Source organism: Platichthys flesus, chromosome 3 (genome assembly GCF_949316205.1).
Source record: "Platichthys flesus chromosome 3, fPlaFle2.1, whole genome shotgun sequence".
NCBI lineage: Eukaryota > Metazoa > Chordata > Actinopteri > Pleuronectiformes > Pleuronectidae > Platichthys > Platichthys flesus.
In genome coordinates, this window is record NC_084947.1 from 26,280,509 (window position 1) to 26,302,974 (window position 22,466).

Here is a 22,466-nt window from a genome sequence, read left to right on the forward strand (position 1 = left end):
TTGGTGATTGGTTAATATTAGGAATGACGCAGAGCCTTTGAAAGAGACAAAACAATAACTAAATCGTACTTTACGAGTAAGTTAGCTCTAGCTACTGGCTAAAAACAAAAGTTATCATACATTTATTATTTAAATTAATTTTAAAGTAATTTGAAGAGCGTTAACTTGTAACAACTAAAAACAGATTGAAGTTGAGTAATGTGATTAGAACGAAAACGGAAGTAAGTAAAAAGGAACCCTCTTTTCGTCATCTGATGCTTGGGATTTTTTTATTCAAAAACTAACTAAAGGAAAATGATCGAAATGCGAGGACTAGTAGTTTTTGTATCTCTCTTGAATTAAATTATATTACAAACTATTTTAAAGGTCTTAATGTAATGCTCCACTCTGAGGACAAGTGATCACACATAGAGAAAACAAAGCATGCAAGTTTTTCAATTTTTTTTCTACAGTTTGAGAAGGATCATCAAATTAGCCTCTCCCGCTGATCTGTTATGATATATGACATCCATGTGTATATTGCATTTATTAGTCTAGTAGCAGTTCAAGGTGGAGCTGTTAAATACAATATGTTGTATACATAGTTCTGTGGTTCCCACACCAGGGGCCGGTTACACAATATCAAAAGTCATTTTCAGACATGGCTTGGGTCCAGACATTCTGCGCAGTTTGCCTTTCACACATTCACTACTCAGCAGGATGTTCTTTGCACAGACATACTCACAACAGCAACAAATCCTCTGCAGGATTCAGGTGAGGGATTTTGCAGCAGGCAGAGGCAGGATGTGAACAAAGTGGAAAATGTTTAGCATTCTTTGCTTTTCTCATTTTAGTGTTTATTGTTCTTTGAAACATTGGATCATCGGCCACTTTGACCATTTGTCTTTTCTTGTTGGTGGAGCTGCTAACACCTCATCTGAACCAAGTATTTTGTTTGTAAGGGGTAACAAGCTTTAAAAGGAATTCTCAGGCTTTATCCCTTAAATTTCTATAAATCTTAAATACTTCCCTCCATCCAGTCCTCAATTAGCTGTACCTCAAATCCCAGCTGATATTTTTCGGTAGTAGGAACACAGTGGCCAGTTTATAGGAGTTAAGTTGCCAGGTAAGCTACATGTTTTTGGACAGTGCGGAGAATTTCCAAATGGAAACCACAGAGAAACATGGGACAACATCAAACTCCAGAAAGGCTATTGACATAATCAGGGTTTGAATGCTTTTACAGTTATTTAATATTTCCATCTGAAATTAAGTTTAGAGTAGTAGACTTTGAAATAAAAGAAAATAAGTTACTGATGTACCTGAAACTTCTGCTTAAATACAGTACTTATGTGTATGTATAACTGCACCTAAAGCACAGAAGCTGTCAAACTTGTAAAACTATGCATTATCTTTCAAGAGCTTCAAGAAATCCATTCAGTTGTTTTTTGTGTAATCCTGCTGACAGAGTGATAAACGGCAATGAAATAATAAAAAAAAAACTCATGGGTAGAGGTACCTATACAGAAATAAGAAAATAAGCACTACAAGAGTGAGAAAGTTAAGCTAAGTAAAACCTCCAATCACAGTAATGCTGCATCATTATTCAAATAAAAAAAATCTGACACACAAGGGATGTCTTGCATGAATAGAGCCAATACACATTCAGCATGAGAAGAATATACAACGTCCTTAAAACATAGTTCAAGGACATGAAAGTAACAAATGATTAAACAATTCCAATATCTTTAGATGTTGAGTTGGATCCACACTATATCTTTAGAAATGTAAGTATAGACAACTTGTAACAACATCTGAATTGTGTCATAAATCTGAAAACTCCTGATTAAAAGCAAATAAAAAGGGATCTTTGCAAATCACGTCTTTGCTCTAGACTTAAATATTCAACAAATTGAGATGATTTCACCCGTTAGCCTTTGAAAATATGAAACTAGTTACTAGATGAATTGTTTTGTGCCAATGTTCCTACATGAAACTTTCAAAACCTGACATTACAGACGTCATCTACTGCCAAGTGACCCACAATTAAAAGCTTGACTTCAGTTTCAGTAAAAAGAACAGAAAATATAATTCTGCAGATTCCTCCTCTTTTTCCTCTCATTAAAAGTGCTTAAAAAAAAACAAAAGTAAAACATAGATAAACATAAAAAAAAAAGACTGTTGATTAGCTGTGGCAAGGATAAACCCCATTAGGTTATATTAAGCTACTTGTTCACTGGGCAGCAGGGTCTGAGGTCAATTCACTTCAATTCAAAATGCTGATTATTGTACATTTAGAAACATTTGAAACTTATACAAAGTCTGTGGGTTAAATAATCACACCAGGTTACAATATGTTTGCTCCGTGTCTGGTAATTATTTGGTCCAAGTGGTTACTAACGTTTTACCATGACCATACTCTGCATGATGATGACATGATTTCCAAAACCAGAGGAACTGCAGTTTCAGTCAGACATTTTGTTTGATATTGTAGAATTATAGTGAATTGATGATCCTCCTGGTTTTTGAGCGTCTTCGGTCTTCATCCACTTCATGTGTTGCAGCTCTCATCATAAGATGGAGGAGCCTCTGTAACACACAGAGACACATCAAACCAGCTGGTTAGCAAAAAAAGCCTCACTTATATATCACACTTTCCAACGTCAGGAGTAGAACTGGAAAACCACAGCCTGGGGAGCCTGATTAGTAACAACCTTAAAGGCGCTATTTTATGAAAAACACATTTCCATTTTAATCCTGCGTCTCTGTGTTAAGGTCCCTTCACTCATTCTGCATCCGATCATAATTAATTCCCTTCCTGTGACATTAAATTCTTCCAGTCTGCGACCGCACACAGAGATATACGGATTCAATGTTAAAATTGCAGGCGCAGGTGATGTGTAAAGTGTTGCACAAGGACCTTTCAGCACGTTGACAGAAATAATCATGGCTCAACCATCGAAAGGTTATATATACATACAATATTCAGTGCCACTAGATGTCATACTAGCATCAGCTTTACAAACCAAAACAAATGCTTTAACACCCACAGCTCAGGTCACCCTTCCTTCATGTTTTAACAAGAAACAAGCAATACAGCTAGCTGCTGTGCAGTCCGATCACATTCATTTGCTGAACCTCATCCACAGGTTGATCATCCGGTCAGTGTGTGAGTGAGATGCCTTTATTCAAGCACAACAGCAACAAATTCTCCGCAGGATTCAGGTGAGGAGAGGCCTTATCACCTCACGTAGACACCGACGTCGGCTCTCATCACCATAGCTCGTAGCTCTCTTGACATCTTTGTCGGTGTCTTCTACACGTGTGACGTACAGCTCTTTTTCATCCACTGATATTTGTTTTCTTTTTTATCTGTTTACATTTTAAGTCTGTAGCAAGTTACAAGTGTCATTAACGCCCCCACTCGCTCGTGGTGAATCCTGCATAGAATCTAATGCTGTGTTCTCACATCAACTGCTCCGGACATTCTGCAGACTTTAGGGGGCCAGTTGGAGAACGTCCTCAGAAACTCTGGAGGCTCTGACTTGGACATTTGCGTTCACACATACACCTCCGAGTTTCTCCAGATGATCTGCAGAGTTCAGTAGATGTCTGAAAGCAGCTTTAGATAATGACAATAGAGAGATACAGGAAACACAGGGTAGAGTAGGAGATGACACAGTTAATGGACTTGCTATATGGAGTCAAATCCCACATAGGATTGTTAGCACAGCCCTGACAGTAAAAAAAAGTGCTAACTTACCTTGAGGATAAGCTGAGGTGTCATACTCTGGAGGCAGGATGAGTGCTGTTGGTGCTGAGCTAGTAGCATTCTCAGATGGGTAAGGTGCTGTGGCCCCTGTGGAGCCACTGGCTGCAATGCCAGGTCCACTGGGTGGCTGGTTCTGGGGGAAAAACAGCCCAGGGGCATAGCTGAAAGCATTGGGTGACACCAGCTGAGACTGCCGCTTGTTGGGGAAGCCATCGTTCACTGGAGCCCCACCCTCTGCTCCAAGGCGGTACTCAGCTGGAGGAGCACTGGGGGAATTATGGGAAGACACCCTGGGGCGAGGGGTGGGACGGGGAGCCGGTTTTGGGGCAGGGCGATGGGGCAGTGTGGGAGTGGTGGCAGAGGTGGAGCTGTCAGGGCTCGACACCCCGGGGCATGGTGTATCCTCAGCTGCAGCAGAGGAAGAATTTGCAGCTTTTTTTGAAGGGTGCCGTTTTTTGTCAAGTGAGACGTTCCCGATGTGGATGGGTAGTGTCAGCATGACGTCTGGAGATTTAAGACTGACCTGTTAAAAGTAGAGGAAAAGAGAATGTGGTTTACATTTCCTGAAGTTATACAGACTTTGTACAAACACTTTGAATGGCTTTCAAGTAGATGTTCAGAATCGAAAATTCTACACATGGTATGATTTAGTGCAGTCAACATGGACAGTGCTCCACTAAAACAATAAGTTCCCGCTGCGCATTGATTTGACTGTAACCTACAGAATGTTAAATCTAAACGCCAAGAAGCGTCTTTGTTATAAACCAACAGTTGCTTCCTGCTTACATCACACCTGACATGCATGTGGCTCCCAGTAGTTCCTCTGTGGCAGGACACCGATTGGTTCTATTAGTTCGAGCACAAACAAATAATTCGGTCTGGAACTTGGAAACCGATTCTCGCTTGTGAAAAAATCCCGCCTCCTTAGAAGTGCACCCATGCTGTATATTTATGCCAAGCTACTAGAGCCTTCACATTATGTGATCACATTAAATTGATTGCTATTGTGACATCAAAAAAAGGATTTGGTCAGAGTCTGAACTTTCCATCACATGTGCATGACTGCAATAGAATGATCGAGGCCAATGACTGGTAATCAAAAGCTAGACAAACTCCTTAACAAAAAATATTTCTAATAGGGTATAAGAACATATCGTACTTTAACGTAATATTCAATCTTTATCAGATCACAGCCTGCCAGCGAGGACTGTGGAAGAGGAGGAATGATGATCTGCTCCTTCCACTCCACCTCCTTGCCGGCCTTCACGGCGCCTCCCTCCACATCCACTATGTTTCTCAGATCATGCGTGGACCTCTTCGTCTCATAGGTCACTCTCTGAAAAAAAAAAAGTATAGGTTCGTTTTCACAGTTTATCCTGGACATTATGGTCTAAATTTGTGTAAATTTCCCAATTAGGTATCTACTGGAAACATTTGATTAAACCTGTACAGCGACAATAAAGATCTCTTGACATTGAACTTTATTATTAAACAGTTGCAAAGCAGCCGACAACAATGGAACAGCATTTATTGGAAGTCGTGGCGGTAATTAAAGTGTAACTTCCCCTCAAGTTATGGCTTAAGTGTCTCCCTCTGGAAATCTAAAAAGTGCCTTTAAAATGCAGTGCTGGGAGGCAGTGTGAGACACGCCTTTCTACCACCAGACCCCAAATGGTTGGTGGTTTATGGGTTTAGTATTCAGCACAAGTCAGTCATGACATGCAGACTTCAAATAGTTGATTCTACAAAAGCATTGGCCATGAAAGGTCCTAGACAGTTTTAAACACCAGGGGACATTATGAGCCATTCCAATCAATAATGTAATTTTTTTGGACACAAATGTGTTAATAAAAGTGATATTAAGACCAGCAATAGTTTAATTAGCTGCTTCATTCACCCGTTTTGGTTTTTGGCCTATTCACAGAACTTAACCCACTCCAGCTGTAACAGCCCAGGAACACTTCTGAATGCAGTGGGTCGAACCACCGATCTTCTGGTGAGTGGATGACCCACTCAAATCATTAAAAACCATACATTATACATCAATATCAAAACATGTACTGTAAAGCACTTTGTATGGTCATCAAGCCTAGAAAAGCGATATATAGATACAGACCATTTAGCTTTAAAGAACCTATAATGATGACTAGGATTTGGAGGAAGATATTTAATACAGTGGAATTTGGTCTGTGAGCCTAAACCTAACCTGCACCTCACAGGTGTGGCCAGAAAAGGGATTTACCTGCATCAGGCTGGCCGCCATGTTGCCTGTATTTTTCCCAGACTGGTTGTGGATGTTGACTGTCACCTGGATGATCTGGCCCGGTGTATAACCCTTCATGTCAGTCTGAGCCTTCAGGACGACTGTGCCCGTTTTCACCAGCATGTAGGTGAACTGCTGCTTCACTTCAGATAAGCAGATTCCCTGTGTGGAGAGGGGCAGTGCTCACACATTGATTTATCACTAGCCACCACCACAATGTCAACAATGAACATCACATAATGATTTTTTCTTTATTTTCATATCCGTGAAATCTTATTCCAAAGTCAAGCCGCACATTGATTCACTCAGCCCATCCTGACTCCACACTTTCCCTCCCTCTTGCTCGCGTCATCACAACGGGTAAAAACAATGTAAAAAAAAAAATGAATTGGTCTTTGTGAACAGGAATAACATCCGCGTTTATTTGCATGTAGAGCGGTGAAGTTAGATCCCGTCACAGTCACAGGAGACACATTCAGGATGCATTGTAATGTCAGGTGTGAACAGACATACTAAGGCCTGTCCACATGCAATCAGATCACTTCGGGCGTATGATAATACCAGGTATGAACAAAGCCTTCGTTTCACTGTTCCCCTCGATAAACGCCCCTTGTTTACAGTAGCATTTTGTCTAAAGGGGGATGCAACGAAAACCTTCCCAGATTGCTAAGAGGGTGGATTTGACTTAGGACTTGAGGATCTTGTTTTGACTTGTGATTTGCACAACAATTACTTGCAAGGTCTTGTACCATAAAGTCTTTGCAGAGAGATGAAACCCAATGTATCAGACTATACAAACTAAAGACAGATTAACATTATCAAGATTCCCTTCCAACACAAACTAACTGTAGATGTCATTTGAAAAATAATACCTCAAAAGGGTGTGTCCAGTCTGGGCTACTACAAGAAACATGGTTGCCTCCATAGAGATGACCCCCTCCCCCCCGGTGTAATTATGAAGTATTTAAATATAAAGGGCCCATTCTAGGGTAAATAAAACAACAATTTGTATAATTAAGATGAAACACTCGTGAAAACATCACAAAGATTATTTTACATTGAATTTCTGCCAATAGATCCCTTTGACCTAAATCTTAGACACTGGAGCTTTAAGACCAACATGGCCATCATCTAAGGATCGACTTTATACACACACACACACACACACACACACACACACACACACACACACACACACACACACACACACACACACACACACACACACACACACACACACACACACACACACACACACACACACACACACACACACACACACACACACACACACACACACACACACACACACACACACACACACACACACACACACACACACACACACACCATGTCTCACCCATATGTCTGGCACTTCATTCAGGTTCAGGAGTCTGAGCAGGTAGAAAGCCTTCTCAGCGTTGTAGTCCTTGGCAAAACGTGGTGTTTCAATAAAAGCCCTCACTCTGTAAATGATTTTACCATAGTTGCCTTCAAAGGATGTTGGAGCCGAGGCTGAGGGAAGGAAGACATCAGTATTAGATTGATCACATAGAGTAACAGTAAATACAGAATAACCGACTTCAGTTTTCAGAACAGGGTGACAGCACTTTGGGTCACAGCTTACTAAGAGGTTTGGTAATAGTGCAACAGAATTGTGGCAGATATTGTCACCATGTTACATCAATGATTTACTGCACACAGAGGGCAAGATGACTTTGCTCAACAGTGAGAAAAATAGATTTTGAAAACTTGCTTTTCTCCCGATCTTTAATGTAAACATGAAAACAACCTCCTTGAACCGTCACCTTATCGTGGTGGAGAGGTTTGCGTGTCCCCGTGAACCTGAGGGCTGTGTTGTCTGGAGCCTTGTGCTCCTGGTAGGGTCTCCCATGGCAGAGTGGTCTCAGGTGAGGGGCCAGACTAAGAATGGTTCAAAACCCTCAATGAATATCGACGAAAGAGGAGATGGGACCCAGCCCGGAGGAAGCCCGGGGCCCCCGTCTGGAGCTAGGCCCAGACGGAGGGCTCGATGGCGAGCGTCTGGTGGCCGGGTTTGCCACGGAGCCCGGTCGGGCATAGCCCGAACAAACTACGTGGCACCCCCCCTCTTTTCATCTCATGGGCCCACCACCTGTGGGAAGACCCGTTGGGGTCGGGTGCGCAGCCACATGGGTGGCAGCGAAGGTAGGGGGTCTCGACGGACCAGACCCGGGCGGCAGAAGCTGGCTCTGGGGACGTGGAACGTCACCTCGCTGTGGGGAAAGGAACCGGAGCTTGTGAGGGAGGTGGAGCGCTATCAGTTAGATCTGGTGGGGCTTACCTCCACGCACAGTCTCAGCTCTGGTACCATACTCCTGGATAAGGGTTGGACTTTATTCTTCTCCGGAGTTGCCAAGGGCGTGAGGCGTCGGGCGGGTGTGGGGATACTCATAAATCCCCGGCTGAGCGCCGCGGTGTTGGAGTTTACCCCGGTAGACGAGAGGGTCGCCTCCCTGCGCCTAAGGGTTGTAGGGGGGAAAACTCTGACTGTTGTTTGTGCGTATGCACCAAACAGCAGTTCAGAGTACTCGGCCTTCTTGGAGACCCTGAATGGAGTCCTGTATGGGGCTCCAGTAGGGGACTCCGTAGTTCTGCTGGGTGACTTCAACGCCCACGTGGGCAACGATGGAGACACCTGGAGAGGCGTGGTGGGGAGGAACGGCCTCCCTGATCTGAACCCGAGCGGTCGTTTGTTATTGGACTTCTGTGCTAGCCATGGATTGTCCATAACAAACACCATGTTCGAACATAAGGGTGCTCATAAGTGTACCTGGTACCAGAGTACCCTAGGCCGAAGATCAATGATTGATTTTGTGATCGTGTCATCTGATCTGAGGCCGCATGTTTTGGACACTCGGGTAAAGAGAGGGGCGGAACTGTCAACCGACCACCATCTGGTTGTGAGTTGGATCAGGGAGTGGGGGAAATTTCCGGATAGACCTGGTAAGCCCAAACGAGTAGTGCGGGTGAACTGGGAACGTCTGGAGGAGGCCCCCGTCCTAGGTATCTTCAACTCACACCTCCGGCGGAGTTTTTCTGGCATTCCTGTGGAGGTTGGGGGCATTGAGCCGGAGTGGGCGGTGTTCAAAGCCTCCATTGCTGAAGCTGCGGCGGCTAGCTGTGGCCTCAGGGTCTTAGGCTCCTCAAGGGGCGGTAACCCTCGGACACCGTGGTGGACACCGGTGGTCAGGGAAGCCGTCCGATTGAAGAAGGAGGCCTTCCGGGATATGATATCCTGGAGGACTCCTGACTCGGTTGCAGGGTACCGACAGGCCCGAAGGGCTGCAGCTGCTGCCGTGTCGGAGGCTAAGCAGCGGGTGTGGGAGAAGTTCGGAGAGGTCATGGAGAAGGACTTTCGGTCGGCACCAAAGTGTTTCTGGAAGACTATCCGGCACCTCAGGAGGGGGAAACGGGGAACCATCCAAGCTGTGTACAGTAAGGATGGGACTCTGTTGACCTCAACTGAGGAGGTTGTCGGACGTTGGAAGGAACACTTTGAGGAACTCCTGAATCCGAATAACACGCCCTCTATGTTGGAGGCAGAGCTCGAGGTTGATGGTGTTTCATCGTCAATTTCCCTGGTGGAGGTCACTGAGGTGGTCAAACATCTCCGCAGTGGCAAGGCCCCAGGGATTGATGAGATCCGGCCAGAAATGCTAAAGGCTCTGGGTGTTGAGGGGCTGTCATGGTTGACACGCCTATTCAACATCGCGTGGGAGTCAGGTACAGTGCCAAAGGAGTGGCAAACTGGGGTGGTGGTTCCCCTGTTCAAAAAGGGGGACCAGAGAGTGTGTGCCAATTACCGGGGCATCACACTTCTCAGCCTCCCTGGTAAGGTCTACTCCAAGGTGCTGGAAAGGAGGGTTCGGCCGATCGTCGAACCTCAGATTGATGAGGAACAATGCGGTTTTCGCCCCGGACGTGGAACTACAGACCAGCTCTTCACTCTCGCAAGGATCCTGGAGGGGGCCTGGGAGTATGCCCATCCGGTCTACATGTGTTTTGTGGATCTGGAGAAGGCGTATGACCGGGTCCCCCGGGAGAAACTGTGGGAGGTGCTGCGGGAGTATGGGGTAAGGGGGTCTATCCTCAGGGCCATCCAATCCCTGTACTCCCAAAGCGAGAGCTGTGTTCGCGTCCTCGGCAGCCAGTCAGTTTCGTTCTCAGTGGATGCTGGTCTCCGCCAGGGCTGCGCCTTGTCACCAATCCTGTTTGTGATATACATGGACAGGATATCGAGGCGTAGTCGGGGTGGGGAGGGGTTGCAGTTCGGTGGTCTGAGGATCTCGTCACTGCTTTTTGCAGATGACGTGGTCCTCATTGGATCATCGGCCTGTGACCTTCAGCACTCACTGGATCGGCTGGTGGCCGAGTGTGAAGCGGCTGGGATGAGGATCAGCACCTCTAAATCTGAGGCCATGACTCTTAGCAGGAAACCGATGGATTGCTTACTCCGGGTAGGAAATGAGTCCTTAGCCCAAGTGAAGGAGTTCAAGTACCTTGGGGTCTTGTTCGCGAGTGAGGGTACTATGGAGCGTGAGATTGGCCGGAGAATCGGAGCAGCGGGGGCGGTATTGCGTTCGCTTTACCGCACCGTTGTAACGAAAAGAGAGCTGAGCCGCAAGGCAAAGCTCTCGATCTACCGGTCGATCTTCGTTCCTATCCTCACCTATGGTCATGAGGGCTGGGTGATGACCGAAAGGACGAGATCACGGGTACAAGCGGCCGAGATGAGTTTTCTCAGAAGGGTGGCTGGCGTCTCCCTTAGGGATAGGGTGAGAAGCTCAGCCATCCGTGAGGAACTCGGATTAGAGCCGCTGCTCCTTCACTTAGAAAGGAGTCAGCTGAGGTGGTTCGGGCATCTGGTAAGGATGCCCACTGGGCGCCTTCCTTGGGAGGTGTTTCAGGCACGTCCAGTGGGGAGGAGACCTCGGGGAAGACCCAGGACTAGGTGGAGAGATTATATCTCAACACTGGCCTGGGAACGCCTCGGGATCCCCCCGTCAGAGTTGGTCAATGTGGCCCGGGAAAGGGAAGTCTGGGGCCCCCTGCTTGAGCTGCTCCCCCCGCGACCCGACCCCGGATAAGTGGATGAAAATGAGATGAGATGAGATGAAAACAACACTCCAGAGTGTCTTGAGACACCTGCAGGCTCTCCAGTGGTGAGAGCACACACACACGGTTCAAATGACAGATTTAGAATGACAACAGCAAAAAAGACCGGCTGGGCTGGTTTTGAGTTTCTGTGAAGTTCCTCCTCACATTATGGAGAAGGTTTTAGCTGGAAGAATAAATTAAAGCAGGTTACACCGTCGAACAAAGGCTGAGCACAGGTTGCTGTGAGCTCATCAGAATAAAACATGATGACAATGTGTAGACAGGAGGGGCAACTGTGCCCAAGTTATTCATCTCTTATACGACATCATCTAATAAAATAAGACTTTTACTGAATTAACTGCCTTTTTTCGTTTTTTGGGGTTTCTTTTTAAACAACACATATAACAAAACAATAATATCTCAAAATCACATACGTCATTATCTTCGATTAATTAACTCGGGTGTTGGCCACAATCAAAACTCGAAAATATTTGCCAAAGAGTCTTTTAGAAAAGTTGCTGATGTCACCTAGTGATACTCTGACAGTGCTTTGTGTAAGTGGAACAAAGTTTCAGCTGCTGACATCATGTCATAAGTAGCAATGGTTGCACCCATCCTTTTCTCTTTCTTTCAGATGCTTTCCATCAGAACATTTTCAATCTCTAGACTAACAATGATTCACACAAGCTTTTACCCAAACTGAACATGTGTTTTTTGAGGAGATTCTTTCATTCAAGTTCAAGAGTGTGACACAATGACAGATTTTACTTCTGCCAAGGAAGTTATTTTTTCATGTTCGTTATTAGCAGGAAAAACTACTGGACCATTTACCAAGGAAAGACGTATGGGTAAGAGAAGAACCTGTTCAGTTTTCGAGCAGATCTGAATAAATGTGATGATCCAGGAATACATTTTTTGTTTATTTACATTTCCCACAGAACAGATTCAGATTTACTGGTAAACAGACTAAAGAGTGAAAAATAAGTTCTGCAAGTTGATGCAAATTATTCTGCAAACTATAAAATAAAGCAATTAAGCAAAACACCAACCTGAAAACCGCATATGCAACTATAACAATCGTAAAAATAAAATGTAAGCTCATTCTGAAATTGTGATAGGACAACATAGCAGGCTGCCATAGTTTAGATAATGAATTTGACATGGCGAGACTAGTCTTGGTAGAGGTGTGTGCTCTCAGAGCACCTGTCTAGTTACAATGAACTTCAATAGTAAACCAATTTTAAATTTTTTCCCCAAATTTGAAACCAGTAGGGTCTTATGTGTATCGTTTTACCCAATTTCTTTTAGCTATGATTAAGTTGCTAGGGATGGGCATAATTAATCGATGATCGATTAATTGATCATTAAGAATTTCGTCGAGGAAATTATTTTTCATCGAGAAATTCACTAATTACACATTTGACCACGGGGAGCAGTGTTTGAAAAAAAAGCCACAGGCCTACTCAGTTACCTGCGACTGGCTGCGAGTTACCGTGTATTTCCATTTCCAAAGTAAACATGAAGAGGTCATGGCGAAGTGTAGAGTGGGACCATTTTGAGTTAAAAAATGACTTGGTTCACTGCCAATACTGCGAAGCTATCCCAGAGACTGGGGGAGACGAGGAGCCTGCGTTGTATGACACGGACGAGGGAAGCGAAAACACCAGGCTAGCCAAGTTAGCACGGAGCTACCTGTGTATCAAGGGGACGTCAGTCCCCTCAGAGCGAGTTTTTTCGGCGGCTGGACTGACGGTCACCAGGCTGCGTTCGCGTCTGACCTCAGAGTATGCTAACATGCTCATCTTTCTCAACACAAACCCGTAGGCTGGTGCTGAGGTTGTATGTGAGTTACTGGTTATTTTTATGAAGCTTTCTCGACTCGGTGACTTGTTTGATAGTTTTTAGTCACATCTGGCAAAACCTGTCAGACCTAAGTATTATATATTTGTGGTTAAGTTTTTGTTTAACATGATGTTTTTTATATTATTATTATTATATTATTTTGGAGGGAAAAAAAACAAGGGTCAGTTGTGTTTGGTATCACCGGCTTCTAGTTGTCGGCTCCTCTGCTTAAGATTATGGCAGCGCTTATTTTGTTCATCTTATAATAAAGATCTGAATGGGGAAACACGCTTTGTTTTTTCACTTCATTTTAATATAGCCTTTAAATAGTGAATTTTTGAACTTGAAAATATGAATGATTAATCGAAAATTCGTCATTAATTCTCCCGACGATCGATGAAGACTATTTAATCGAACGCCCATCCCTAGAAGTTACTGCTGAGGTCTGGGATCATGCTGGAACCACTGCTACAAGGAGGAGTTAACTAACAAAAGCTATGAGAAGATCAGACAGGTTGTAAACAAACAAACTGATAATCTAAACCACTATAATGGCGGCCAAACTAAATATGGCTGCATCTGACATGTGGGTAATAACACTCAATGTGATCTAATGGTACACACATAATCACAGCAGGGCAGAAATGAAGCGGGAAGTGAGTCTGTTATTGGTGATGGATTTATGACCCAAACAAAGGCTTTGTTTTCACTCATTCAGATACTGAAGTTTGTTTACAACCTGTGAGATCATCTGACAGACATGTGTCCAGGTCTCAGCAGTGTTTACTGTTTGAACTGTTGTTTTTTCAATCATAACATGTCGACTAATTTATAAGTCTGTTAAGCAAGACACACAATCTTCTGATCCAAGTTCACAATTATTCAAAAAGAAAAGCTCTGTTATCCAGCTCGATCTAAAGCGTTGCAGCAACAACTCTCTCTTACTGTATATAATGTTGTTCTATATTGTTGTTTTTATATCGTTTTATGTAAAGTGCACCAACCACAACAAGGCAATTTCCTGTAAGTGCAAATATACTTGGCAAATAAAAGAATTCTGATTCTGATAAAACGAACGTTGTGCATTTACTTTTAAGACAAATTGCAGAAGAGGAAGTGGTTCTGTCCACACGCTGTGTCAGTCCAATATGGTAAGGGAAAAAAGGATTAGCAGTATCGGCGTCAACACACTGGATTCATCCAAAGTCCTGCTTTAGACCTGATAAATCACCTGAGAGGAGCTGAAGGGTGGGTCATCATTCTCTCTGGGTTCTTCAACATAGCCGACCCTCTTTCATCTCACACACAGTCATGGGTTTTCATTTTTAAACACGTTTTTAATTTAGCATCTTTTAACTGTGACAATTTAAAAGATAATTCACCTCGGTTAATTAACTGGAGCTGGTTCCTACAAATTAAGTGAGTAAGTCCAATGTTTCACACAAAACTCATAAGCCAAAGGGAAGTCCCATCATCATCAGTGCTGCTGAACCACAGCAGAATTAGAGTAAACATCATCATGCCAGGGCATGTCTGTCAGGCAGTGAAATGCGAGCGCAACACGGACACACACACACACACACCAACACACGAAAGAATTTGTGATGACAAGTGTTCATCATCCCATCATTTCCCTTATCCTACCTGGTATGAGAAACTTGAATGGAAAAGTGTGTTCTCCCTGTTTCAGTGTTCCTGTATGGGGGAGAGAAAGCACAGACAACATTCATCAGTGTAAACACTAACAATCGCCCTGCTGTTACTCAGCAGGCAGATATGCTTCAGGGCTGCATCGCCTATACACACTCTTTACCCTTCAATTTCTTTTACTACATTATTTGTATCCCATGATGCACAGATGAAGAATAACTCTGTCTACATTTTCCCAGGTGTGGCTTGTGTTTTTGATTTGTGTATTTCCTGGGGCTGACTAACACATACGTATTCAAAGCCAGGGAAGGTCTCTAAATCTGATACTGGAATGGGCTGATGGAGCCCAACTTATCGGATCCCATTTCTGCTCAGAGGCTCAGTCGCTCACCTTTGTCTGAGACAGAGATAGTGCTGTTGAAGTACTGCTCCTCCACCGTCCACGCCGTGTCATTCACTTTGGTAGTGATGCCACAGAAACCATTGCAGTTCACTTTGATGGCTGCAGGTAAGAAGACAAGGCAGTGCCGTTTTAGCCACAGATGTGACTCAGTAGGTGCAGAATGAAATATTTCTCATGAGCATATGATGTTATGAGACAGGCATTATGACATTTATTTTCTATGAGTAACAAAAGCACAAGTGGGTTACACTGAAGCCCAAAGAAGCTGAGAAGAAAGACTATATGAAACCTCACACTTTTACAGTAATGCTGAAGAAAGTAGTTAACATTGGTTAAGTGAGCTTTCAACAAACCCTCTCCACATGGCCCATTCAAAACCACACTACAGCCAGAATCTAACCCAGCAGACCAGATTGTGAAGTTATATTAATAGAATATAGCAACTCTTGTGTAAGAGCTCTTTGACTTTTTTCCAGGACATTTCAGATAAGAGCTGTTGGAATATTTCCAGCTGTGAATCACCATCAGTGCAAACACGTAGTAAAGTATGAAGCTCCAATCATCACTGAGCTTTATAGAAGCTCTTTGAAAGCAGCTCTGACAGAAGACGGAACAAAACACTGCGATCATGACTCAGCAATTTTTTCAATAAAGATGTGTAGTATGTACTTTTGTGTTTTCTACATCTCTTACTACGTTTCTGCCATAGAGGTGAGAGGATTAGAAAATGTTGATCTATTAATCTTGATGATCCAGTTGTTAACATCAACACTATTTCCTTTCATTTCTGGGCTGTGAATTTCAATCACTGTTCAATGAGGTTCAATGGTTATGATCAAATGAACATATTTACTTTCGTATTCTTGGTAATTTAGTTAGCAGGAAAGTTGCAAAAACTTCAGGGAATACCCGAAACCTGGTGGAAGGACGGGTCAGGGGAGAACAAATTCAATCTAGTTGTGGATCTGGATTAGGGGGCAGATCCAGGGAATTTATTCTTTGATTTCTCAGGAAATAATTCATGGATCTTGATGAAAATAATCAGACATATTAAGGGGGGCTGATAAATATGAGTGTGTGAAATTGGTGCAGCTTGATTGAATTTCAGGGAACAGTTGGGCCTTCATTTCTTTTCTGTTCTCTTATTGTCCCCACTGATACATGTAAAGCGCCCTTGGGTCTATTGAAAGACGCTGTATAAATTCAAGATATTATTATTATTATGAGCTCTGTGAGTACTATTCTTGTATCATATTTTTGTTCACATTGTTGTTGTTTGTGAATGAAAAACACAAATGTATTTGGATGGTCGACCCACAATCTGTCCTCAATGCATTTTTGGTGCAGAAGTAAATGAGGTTAAAAAAACTTCAGTAAAAGCTTGGCAGCACATAATACCAACAGGGCACAGTGTCAAACAATGATATGAACAGTAGTTGAATGATTCTCAGCATATCAGTATAATTGCCTTACAGTATATTTTTAATCAAACAGGATTATATTTAGTCAAATATTAATTTAAAATGAAAACAAGACTTCTCAGAACAGTCTATTCCAGTTTGAAACATTCCTAAAGAAGCCTTAGCAAACGCATTGTGTCCGAGGTCAACTGCAGTGACTTAAAACCTATTTGATTTTCGATGCAATGTCAATATTTGCCCAGATAATATGTCTGTTATTAAGAGGCCTAGCCCTCTTCATAATCTATCAGTGATTCAAAGGGTTGCATGCAGAGTTTTGTTTCCTGGGCGGCGCACAGTGAAGCTGACAGTCTGACCAGCTCTACCTGAAGAGGAATGTAAACAGACTGGAGGCCCCACAAGCGTTCAAACAGAAACTCACACACACAGTCAGGGAGAGAGAGAGAGAGAGAGAGAGGGAGAAATCAATCTCAAGGAGAAGGTTTTACTTTGTAACTGAGGCGAAAAAAGGCTTTAATACCAATGACGCTCCAGAGGATGGGCTGTAACATGTTGAAGACCTGTAAAGTATATTTATATCAATGGTAAGGAGACATTTATGCTACGTTTACAATTGGGATCTGATAAACACACGTGAGATGTGACAAAGCTGAAAACTATCAGATATGGTCGAAACACGTTCAGGTTTAAATTGACAGAATATTTAGCTTAAATACAGATTTTTGTTTAATTAATCTTTCAATCATCTGGGGTGAGTGTTAAAATATGTCTGGGGCCCAGGGGGACTTGGGCTCCCAGGGTCCTGGTTACGTCCCTGTGACCCTGGCTACAGAGGAAATGAAGGAATAGGCTCTTCATGACCAGGCCCTACATATCACTGATCTCTGAATTCCCTAGTTCCCTCCGCGCTGCTTGTAATGTTCAGGTGAGTGTATGTTGTCACTTCCTCAGGCTGAAAACTAAAGGGGCGACAGGGCCCCCAGGCTCTGGGAGGAACTGCCTGAGGAAATTAGGCTGTTTTCTTTTAAGTCTCAGCTAATACCGTATTTTTGAAAGGCATGTCCATGCATGTACTTGGAGGGCCAGTCTAGAAACGGTCCTTTAGTTCCATCATTATCATTTTGACATTATTTATCTGCTTCCATCTGTACTTTAACCACTTGTTTTCTTGTTGTGCAGCACTTAGTACTTACACCTCACCCTACCCAGAGTTCAGACTATTACAGCGACATCATAAGGAAACAGTGCTGAGACAAATAAAAAACAATATATTGTTTGACTCATTACAAGCACATCAGCGTGGCATTCAAACACCAGCAGCTCTTTCCACAGTGGAATCTAAACTGCTCCCCACGAATCACATCGTCAACCCATCACTTCCTTGTTTGGCGACGGCGAGGTTTTGTCACCTGGAGCGCAGATGTGCGGATTAATGATTGAATTAGCGGACTCGTACCTTTGCAGGGCAGCGCCTGGCCCACTTTGATGTTCACGGTCCCGGAGATGGACTCTCCCGGACTGTACATCACTTTGCTTTTGTCGAAGGTGATCTCGAACTGCTGGAGCTTCCCCATGATTCCCCGGATCCGCAGCGGGACTGAAGATCACCTGTGCGCGCAGACACCTAACACGCACATTTTCCACGCTGCGTCCCCGCCCCTTCGTCTAACGTCACTGTCTTCTCACAAGATGGAAAAAAAAATCCCCAGGTGTACCTGTCACTGTAAAACTATTTAGTTTTGATTCACTAATTTAAATATGACTAATGTTTACTCACATTTAGTTACTAAGTGTATTAGTTATTATAGTTTCTGCAGCCACCAACCTGCTGGGGTCCACTATGGTCCTCGAGAAAAAGATGTCATGATCCATCCATGTCCTCTAGTGCAGGGGTTTCCAAAGTGGGGGTCGCGAGACACAGAGGTGGGATCGCGTGATGCCGTCCAAAAAACAAATACAATTTTAAAATAATTTTTAATGAAACATTTAAGCCATCAATTTATTCATTATACATAACTATGAGTTGAAATTAATTATTTATTAATTTATTTGTCCTGGTACACAGCGTAGGGAGGTGTAGGACCTTTTATACACAAGCATGTGTCTTTATTCAGTTTGCCACAGGCGGACTCTGTTCATGGTCGAGACTATCAATGCAAACAGAATGCAACTGACAACAGTTTTGGAGTGACACAGCAAAGAGTCAGAATACTTTTATGAATAAGAGATTTCAGATAGTTATTTAAATATATTCTCTTTTTTATTTTAAATCCTCTAAAAACTCAGAGTCACTGGTGTCAGATCTCTGCTTCTGATCAGCGAACTAATCAAATGTCGTCTCACACATTTGGTAAGTATCTTTCTCCTTTAAAACAGCCAAAAAAACAATAATTTGGACTAGAATAAAAGTATGGAAAATCTTTCCATGATTTCCCAATGCAGTCACAAATTAATTCTGAGACTGGTTGTAAAACTAGAAACAGGCCTAAATGTATTGCTAAGAGATGAGATGAGCCGTCACACAACGCTGGTTATTAACTAAATAAGTCAACCCAGGTTTTCCAACTCTAGATATGATCGCACAGACATAAAAAAGGGTGTTATTTACTGTTTATGACCAGAGACTCTGCAGCAGAGCCACATATTTCACAACAGGGATCCAATTTTTCTATCAGAAAAATACGAGGCGTACAAAAACATTATCCAGACTCAAAGGAACACAGTATGAATGTGCATAAGTCAATGAAATTATAGTAAAACTGTCCTATCATTACGGCAAGAGTTAATCTGATTATAATTTCATCTGAGTCTCCATTACATCAATATGTAATTATATATATTTTCATTGTGACTCTGACAGTTTTAGACTTATTATTTCAAGTGTAAATGGGAGTAAATAAACGATTGACATAACAATATACAACAGAGAAGTATGATGGCTGATTTTCCATATCTTAAGAATACAACACTTTAGTTCAATTCCTACTGTATATTGATATCAGTATACAAATACACAGGACGTTTGTAAACCAGTCCAATACTAAATAAAAGTAAGTAGAATACCATAAAGAACAAAAATAATTCAAACTAAAGAAAAGACATGTATGTGTAAAATGTTCATTGTGTACAGTGTTTTTGCTGAGTATATCTGCATCACCCACAGTAGACGGGTAACAAGTAAACGTAGAGTGATGCAGACAGTCTGCAAGAAACTAGCTGTGTCTCTTTGGTCGGTCTGTTACTACTCTGACAGTCCATGTCGTTGCATAGTTTTTTTTGTCCAGGATTTCAGCTTTATTCTGTAGGGTTTCAACTTTGCTTGTCACATTCTTCACTTGTCTACCAATTAATTAAAAAGAGCTGTCACACTTTTGGGGAACCTTTATCTGTCTCATTCTACTGCAGCTGAGAGAGTCTTCTTGCATCTTTTTAATTCTAATAGCAGAAGAGAACAGGGTCCAGACTGTATATGGTTTATATACAGTCCAGACCATAGGCATTTTGTACCGTTAAACATTATTTTAGTTTCTCAAGCTTTGAGGATTGCTTAAAATTGAAATAAAATACTACATTAAAGTGCAACATCTCATCTTTATTTAAGTGAGTTTATGAGCTCATCATTTGCTGATGAGCTCCTATATAGTGCTCTACTAGAGTACACACAGACATATATGGCGATGTTAATAACATGACTGCAATGTATTGATATCAAGGATATGGAATAAATGCTCAATCGGTTGCCATAGTGCACAGGAAAACACAGGAAAAACATAACTGTAGGAATGATGTATGTATGATTTGAACCTGCATGCATTCTCAGTGGATGAGGAGGGCTGAAACTTTGTTTAACCCTTAATGACATCCATTACCTCATCCAAAACTTGTCTTTTGGAAAAGGTGTTTTAAAACCCATCATCTTAAGGGCACAATAACGTTGTTTTACTGTTCTCCTCACTAGGCTATTCTTAACAGCCTTGTTAAGAATAGTGTGTTTCCAAAATGCTAAATCTAGGAATTGACTTACTTGTGATTTGCAAAACAATGACATTAATCTACCTGGCCAGGATGTAACCCGCTTCTTATTCAATTTCAGCTCAGTTTGCCCCTGTGATCCTCAATATTGGCTTGTGTTTGTCCCAAAAAATGGAGGCCCTGTTTAGACATGGTACGAACATGGGTCTTTGGTGATCTGATCACAAGTGAACAGGTCCAATCACACTAATCTCATATAAGAACACATTCAGAGGTGGTCTTGTATGCGTGTGACCAAATTTTGTATTTATCAGCGTGAAAGAAAATGCATCCTGGGCCATATTGAAGGACCTCCTACTCAATTGATGTCCTCAAGGTTAGCAGTTTTGATGGAAAGACACCTTACTCTGGCCCTTATTGTATCACTGAACTTCAAACACAGGGAAAACCATGTTGTTATTTTTAGATTGATCAGTCTTATTGTCCAAACACTGAAATAAAGTAGGACAATAATCTTATGATGATACTGATGGTTTATTTCCAAGAGTAACACTCATTAAATACAAACCTTAGAAACAGTGTTAAGATGTTGATGCTGCTTAAAGTGGCTTTGTGACAGTGATGTGAGCTCAGCTCGTTTCACATCCTTAGTAGCAGGAGAAGAAGGTGACAATGAGTCTCAGCTCATCCTATGTGCATGGCTGCTTTTCAAATGGAACACAATGCTGCCTCATTTATCACACAACTGTAAGAATATTAATGTAACATAACAAGCAAATTTTACATCATTATGGAAAACTAAAAAGATTTATCTCAGCTGTTTTCACTGTGACAGTTTTCCTTATTATAAACTCACCTCTTTCGTCTTCCCTGGGGCAGGAGAGGACCAAGCCTTCTTAAATGCCAGTGCCCTTTTAATGGTAGAAAATTTAATTCAGTTACAAAACCAAATGGTTCCTGAGAAAATAATTCAGAGTGTGAGCTCAGTGTCTAGCGGCTGTTAAAAGGTCTGAATGAGAACAAGTTATGAAATGTATAAATAGCGCCCCCTTCTGGCAAATATATACCGTGCTGTAAATATCAGTAATACAGTAATAGATACACACACACATTGTCTGAAAATGAAGTTGACGCAGATCGACTACATCATCAGGTGGACGCTGAGTCTACCTCCTGATCCAAAGCCGCCACACAACCCTCTCCTTTGCATATTTGATCCCAACAGGTGTCAACACGTCCCTCGCACTACCTGACCCCGGCACTATGGCAACCGATTGAACATTTATTCCATATCCTTGATATCAAGTATCAGTCCTCTCCACTAATTCGGTCATTGTCACTAGTAGAGCCAAAGTCTCTACTAGTGGGATTTTTGCTGCACTAGTGGCCCTTTGGACCGAACTAGTAATGCTGAAAGTGTTACTTGCTTACTAGTGAGCTACAAAAGCTCTGACATGTAAGCTAGTCAAACATGGATTCAGCTCACTAGTAAACTAGTGGCCTCCAATTTTCTACACTAGTTTACTAGTGGGAGCCCAAATGCACACTAGTAAACTAGTGCAGCCGAAATACCCACTAGTTTACTATTAAAAGCCTATTTTGACCTTACTAGCAAACTAGTGAGGTGCAAAATGTGTACTAGTAAACTAGTGGGGTCAAAAAAACCACTAGTTTACTAGTAAATACCTATTTTGCACCTTACTAGCAAACTAGTGGGGTGCAAAATGTTTACTAGTAAGCTAGTGGGCTTGAAATGTGCACTAGTTTACTAGTTGCAGTGTTTTGTGCCCTTACTAGCAAACTAGTGAGGCTGAAAGGGCTTACTACACTCCTGATTAAAATCTTAAGACCAGTTAAAAAATTGCATGAATTTGCATTTTGCACTGTTGGATTTTAGGAAGGTTCGAAGTAGAGCTTCAAAATGCAAAAAGAAGAAATGGGAACAAGAGACCAAAAGTTGTGAGCAGGCAATTTATTGAAAACAACAATTTAACTCCAATAGGCTGTTCATCAGCTGATCAAAAG

The 22,466-nt window shown here is 42.4% G+C and overlaps 1 protein-coding gene across 3 annotated transcripts; it reads right to left on the reverse strand.

Annotated features, from left to right (window-relative positions):
* Positions 1–511: 511 nt before the first annotated feature.
* arrdc1a (arrestin domain containing 1a) lies at positions 512–18,066 on the reverse strand. 3 transcript variants are annotated; one of them, XM_062384874.1, is made up of 9 exons: positions 17,926–18,066; positions 15,037–15,147; positions 14,640–14,690; positions 7,375–7,529; positions 5,994–6,176; positions 4,911–5,087; positions 3,743–4,274; positions 3,449–3,571; positions 512–2,568 (listed from the first exon to the last, which is right to left on the reverse strand). In XM_062384874.1, exons 1-8 carry the CDS (start codon positions 18,041–18,043, stop codon positions 3,477–3,479), a joined length of 1,422 nt encoding a protein of 473 aa, XP_062240858.1. In that variant the 5' UTR covers positions 18,044–18,066; the 3' UTR covers positions 512–2,568; positions 3,449–3,476. The 3 variants fall into 3 exon arrangements, with proteins under 3 accessions (XP_062240858.1, XP_062240857.1, XP_062240859.1); XM_062384873.1 differs by having other exon boundaries at positions 3,449–3,601; XM_062384875.1 differs by lacking the exon at positions 3,449–3,571.
* Between the last annotated feature and the right edge of the window lie 4,400 nt (positions 18,067–22,466).

Bases quoted from the DNA above. Each gene is read 5' to 3' on its own strand.
- arrdc1a (XM_062384873.1), bottom strand. From the start codon at position 18,043: ATGGGGAAGCTCCAGCAGTTCGAGATCACCTTCGACAAAAGCAAAGTG. The intron at 14,691-15,036 runs GTGAGCGACTGA...TCCCCCATACAG, and splicing joins TATCTCTGTCTCAGACAAAG to GAACACTGAAACAGGGAGAA. The intron at 4,275-4,910 runs GTACGATATGTT...TACTTTTAACAG, and splicing joins AGATTGAATATTACGTTAAA to GTCAGTCTTAAATCTCCAGA.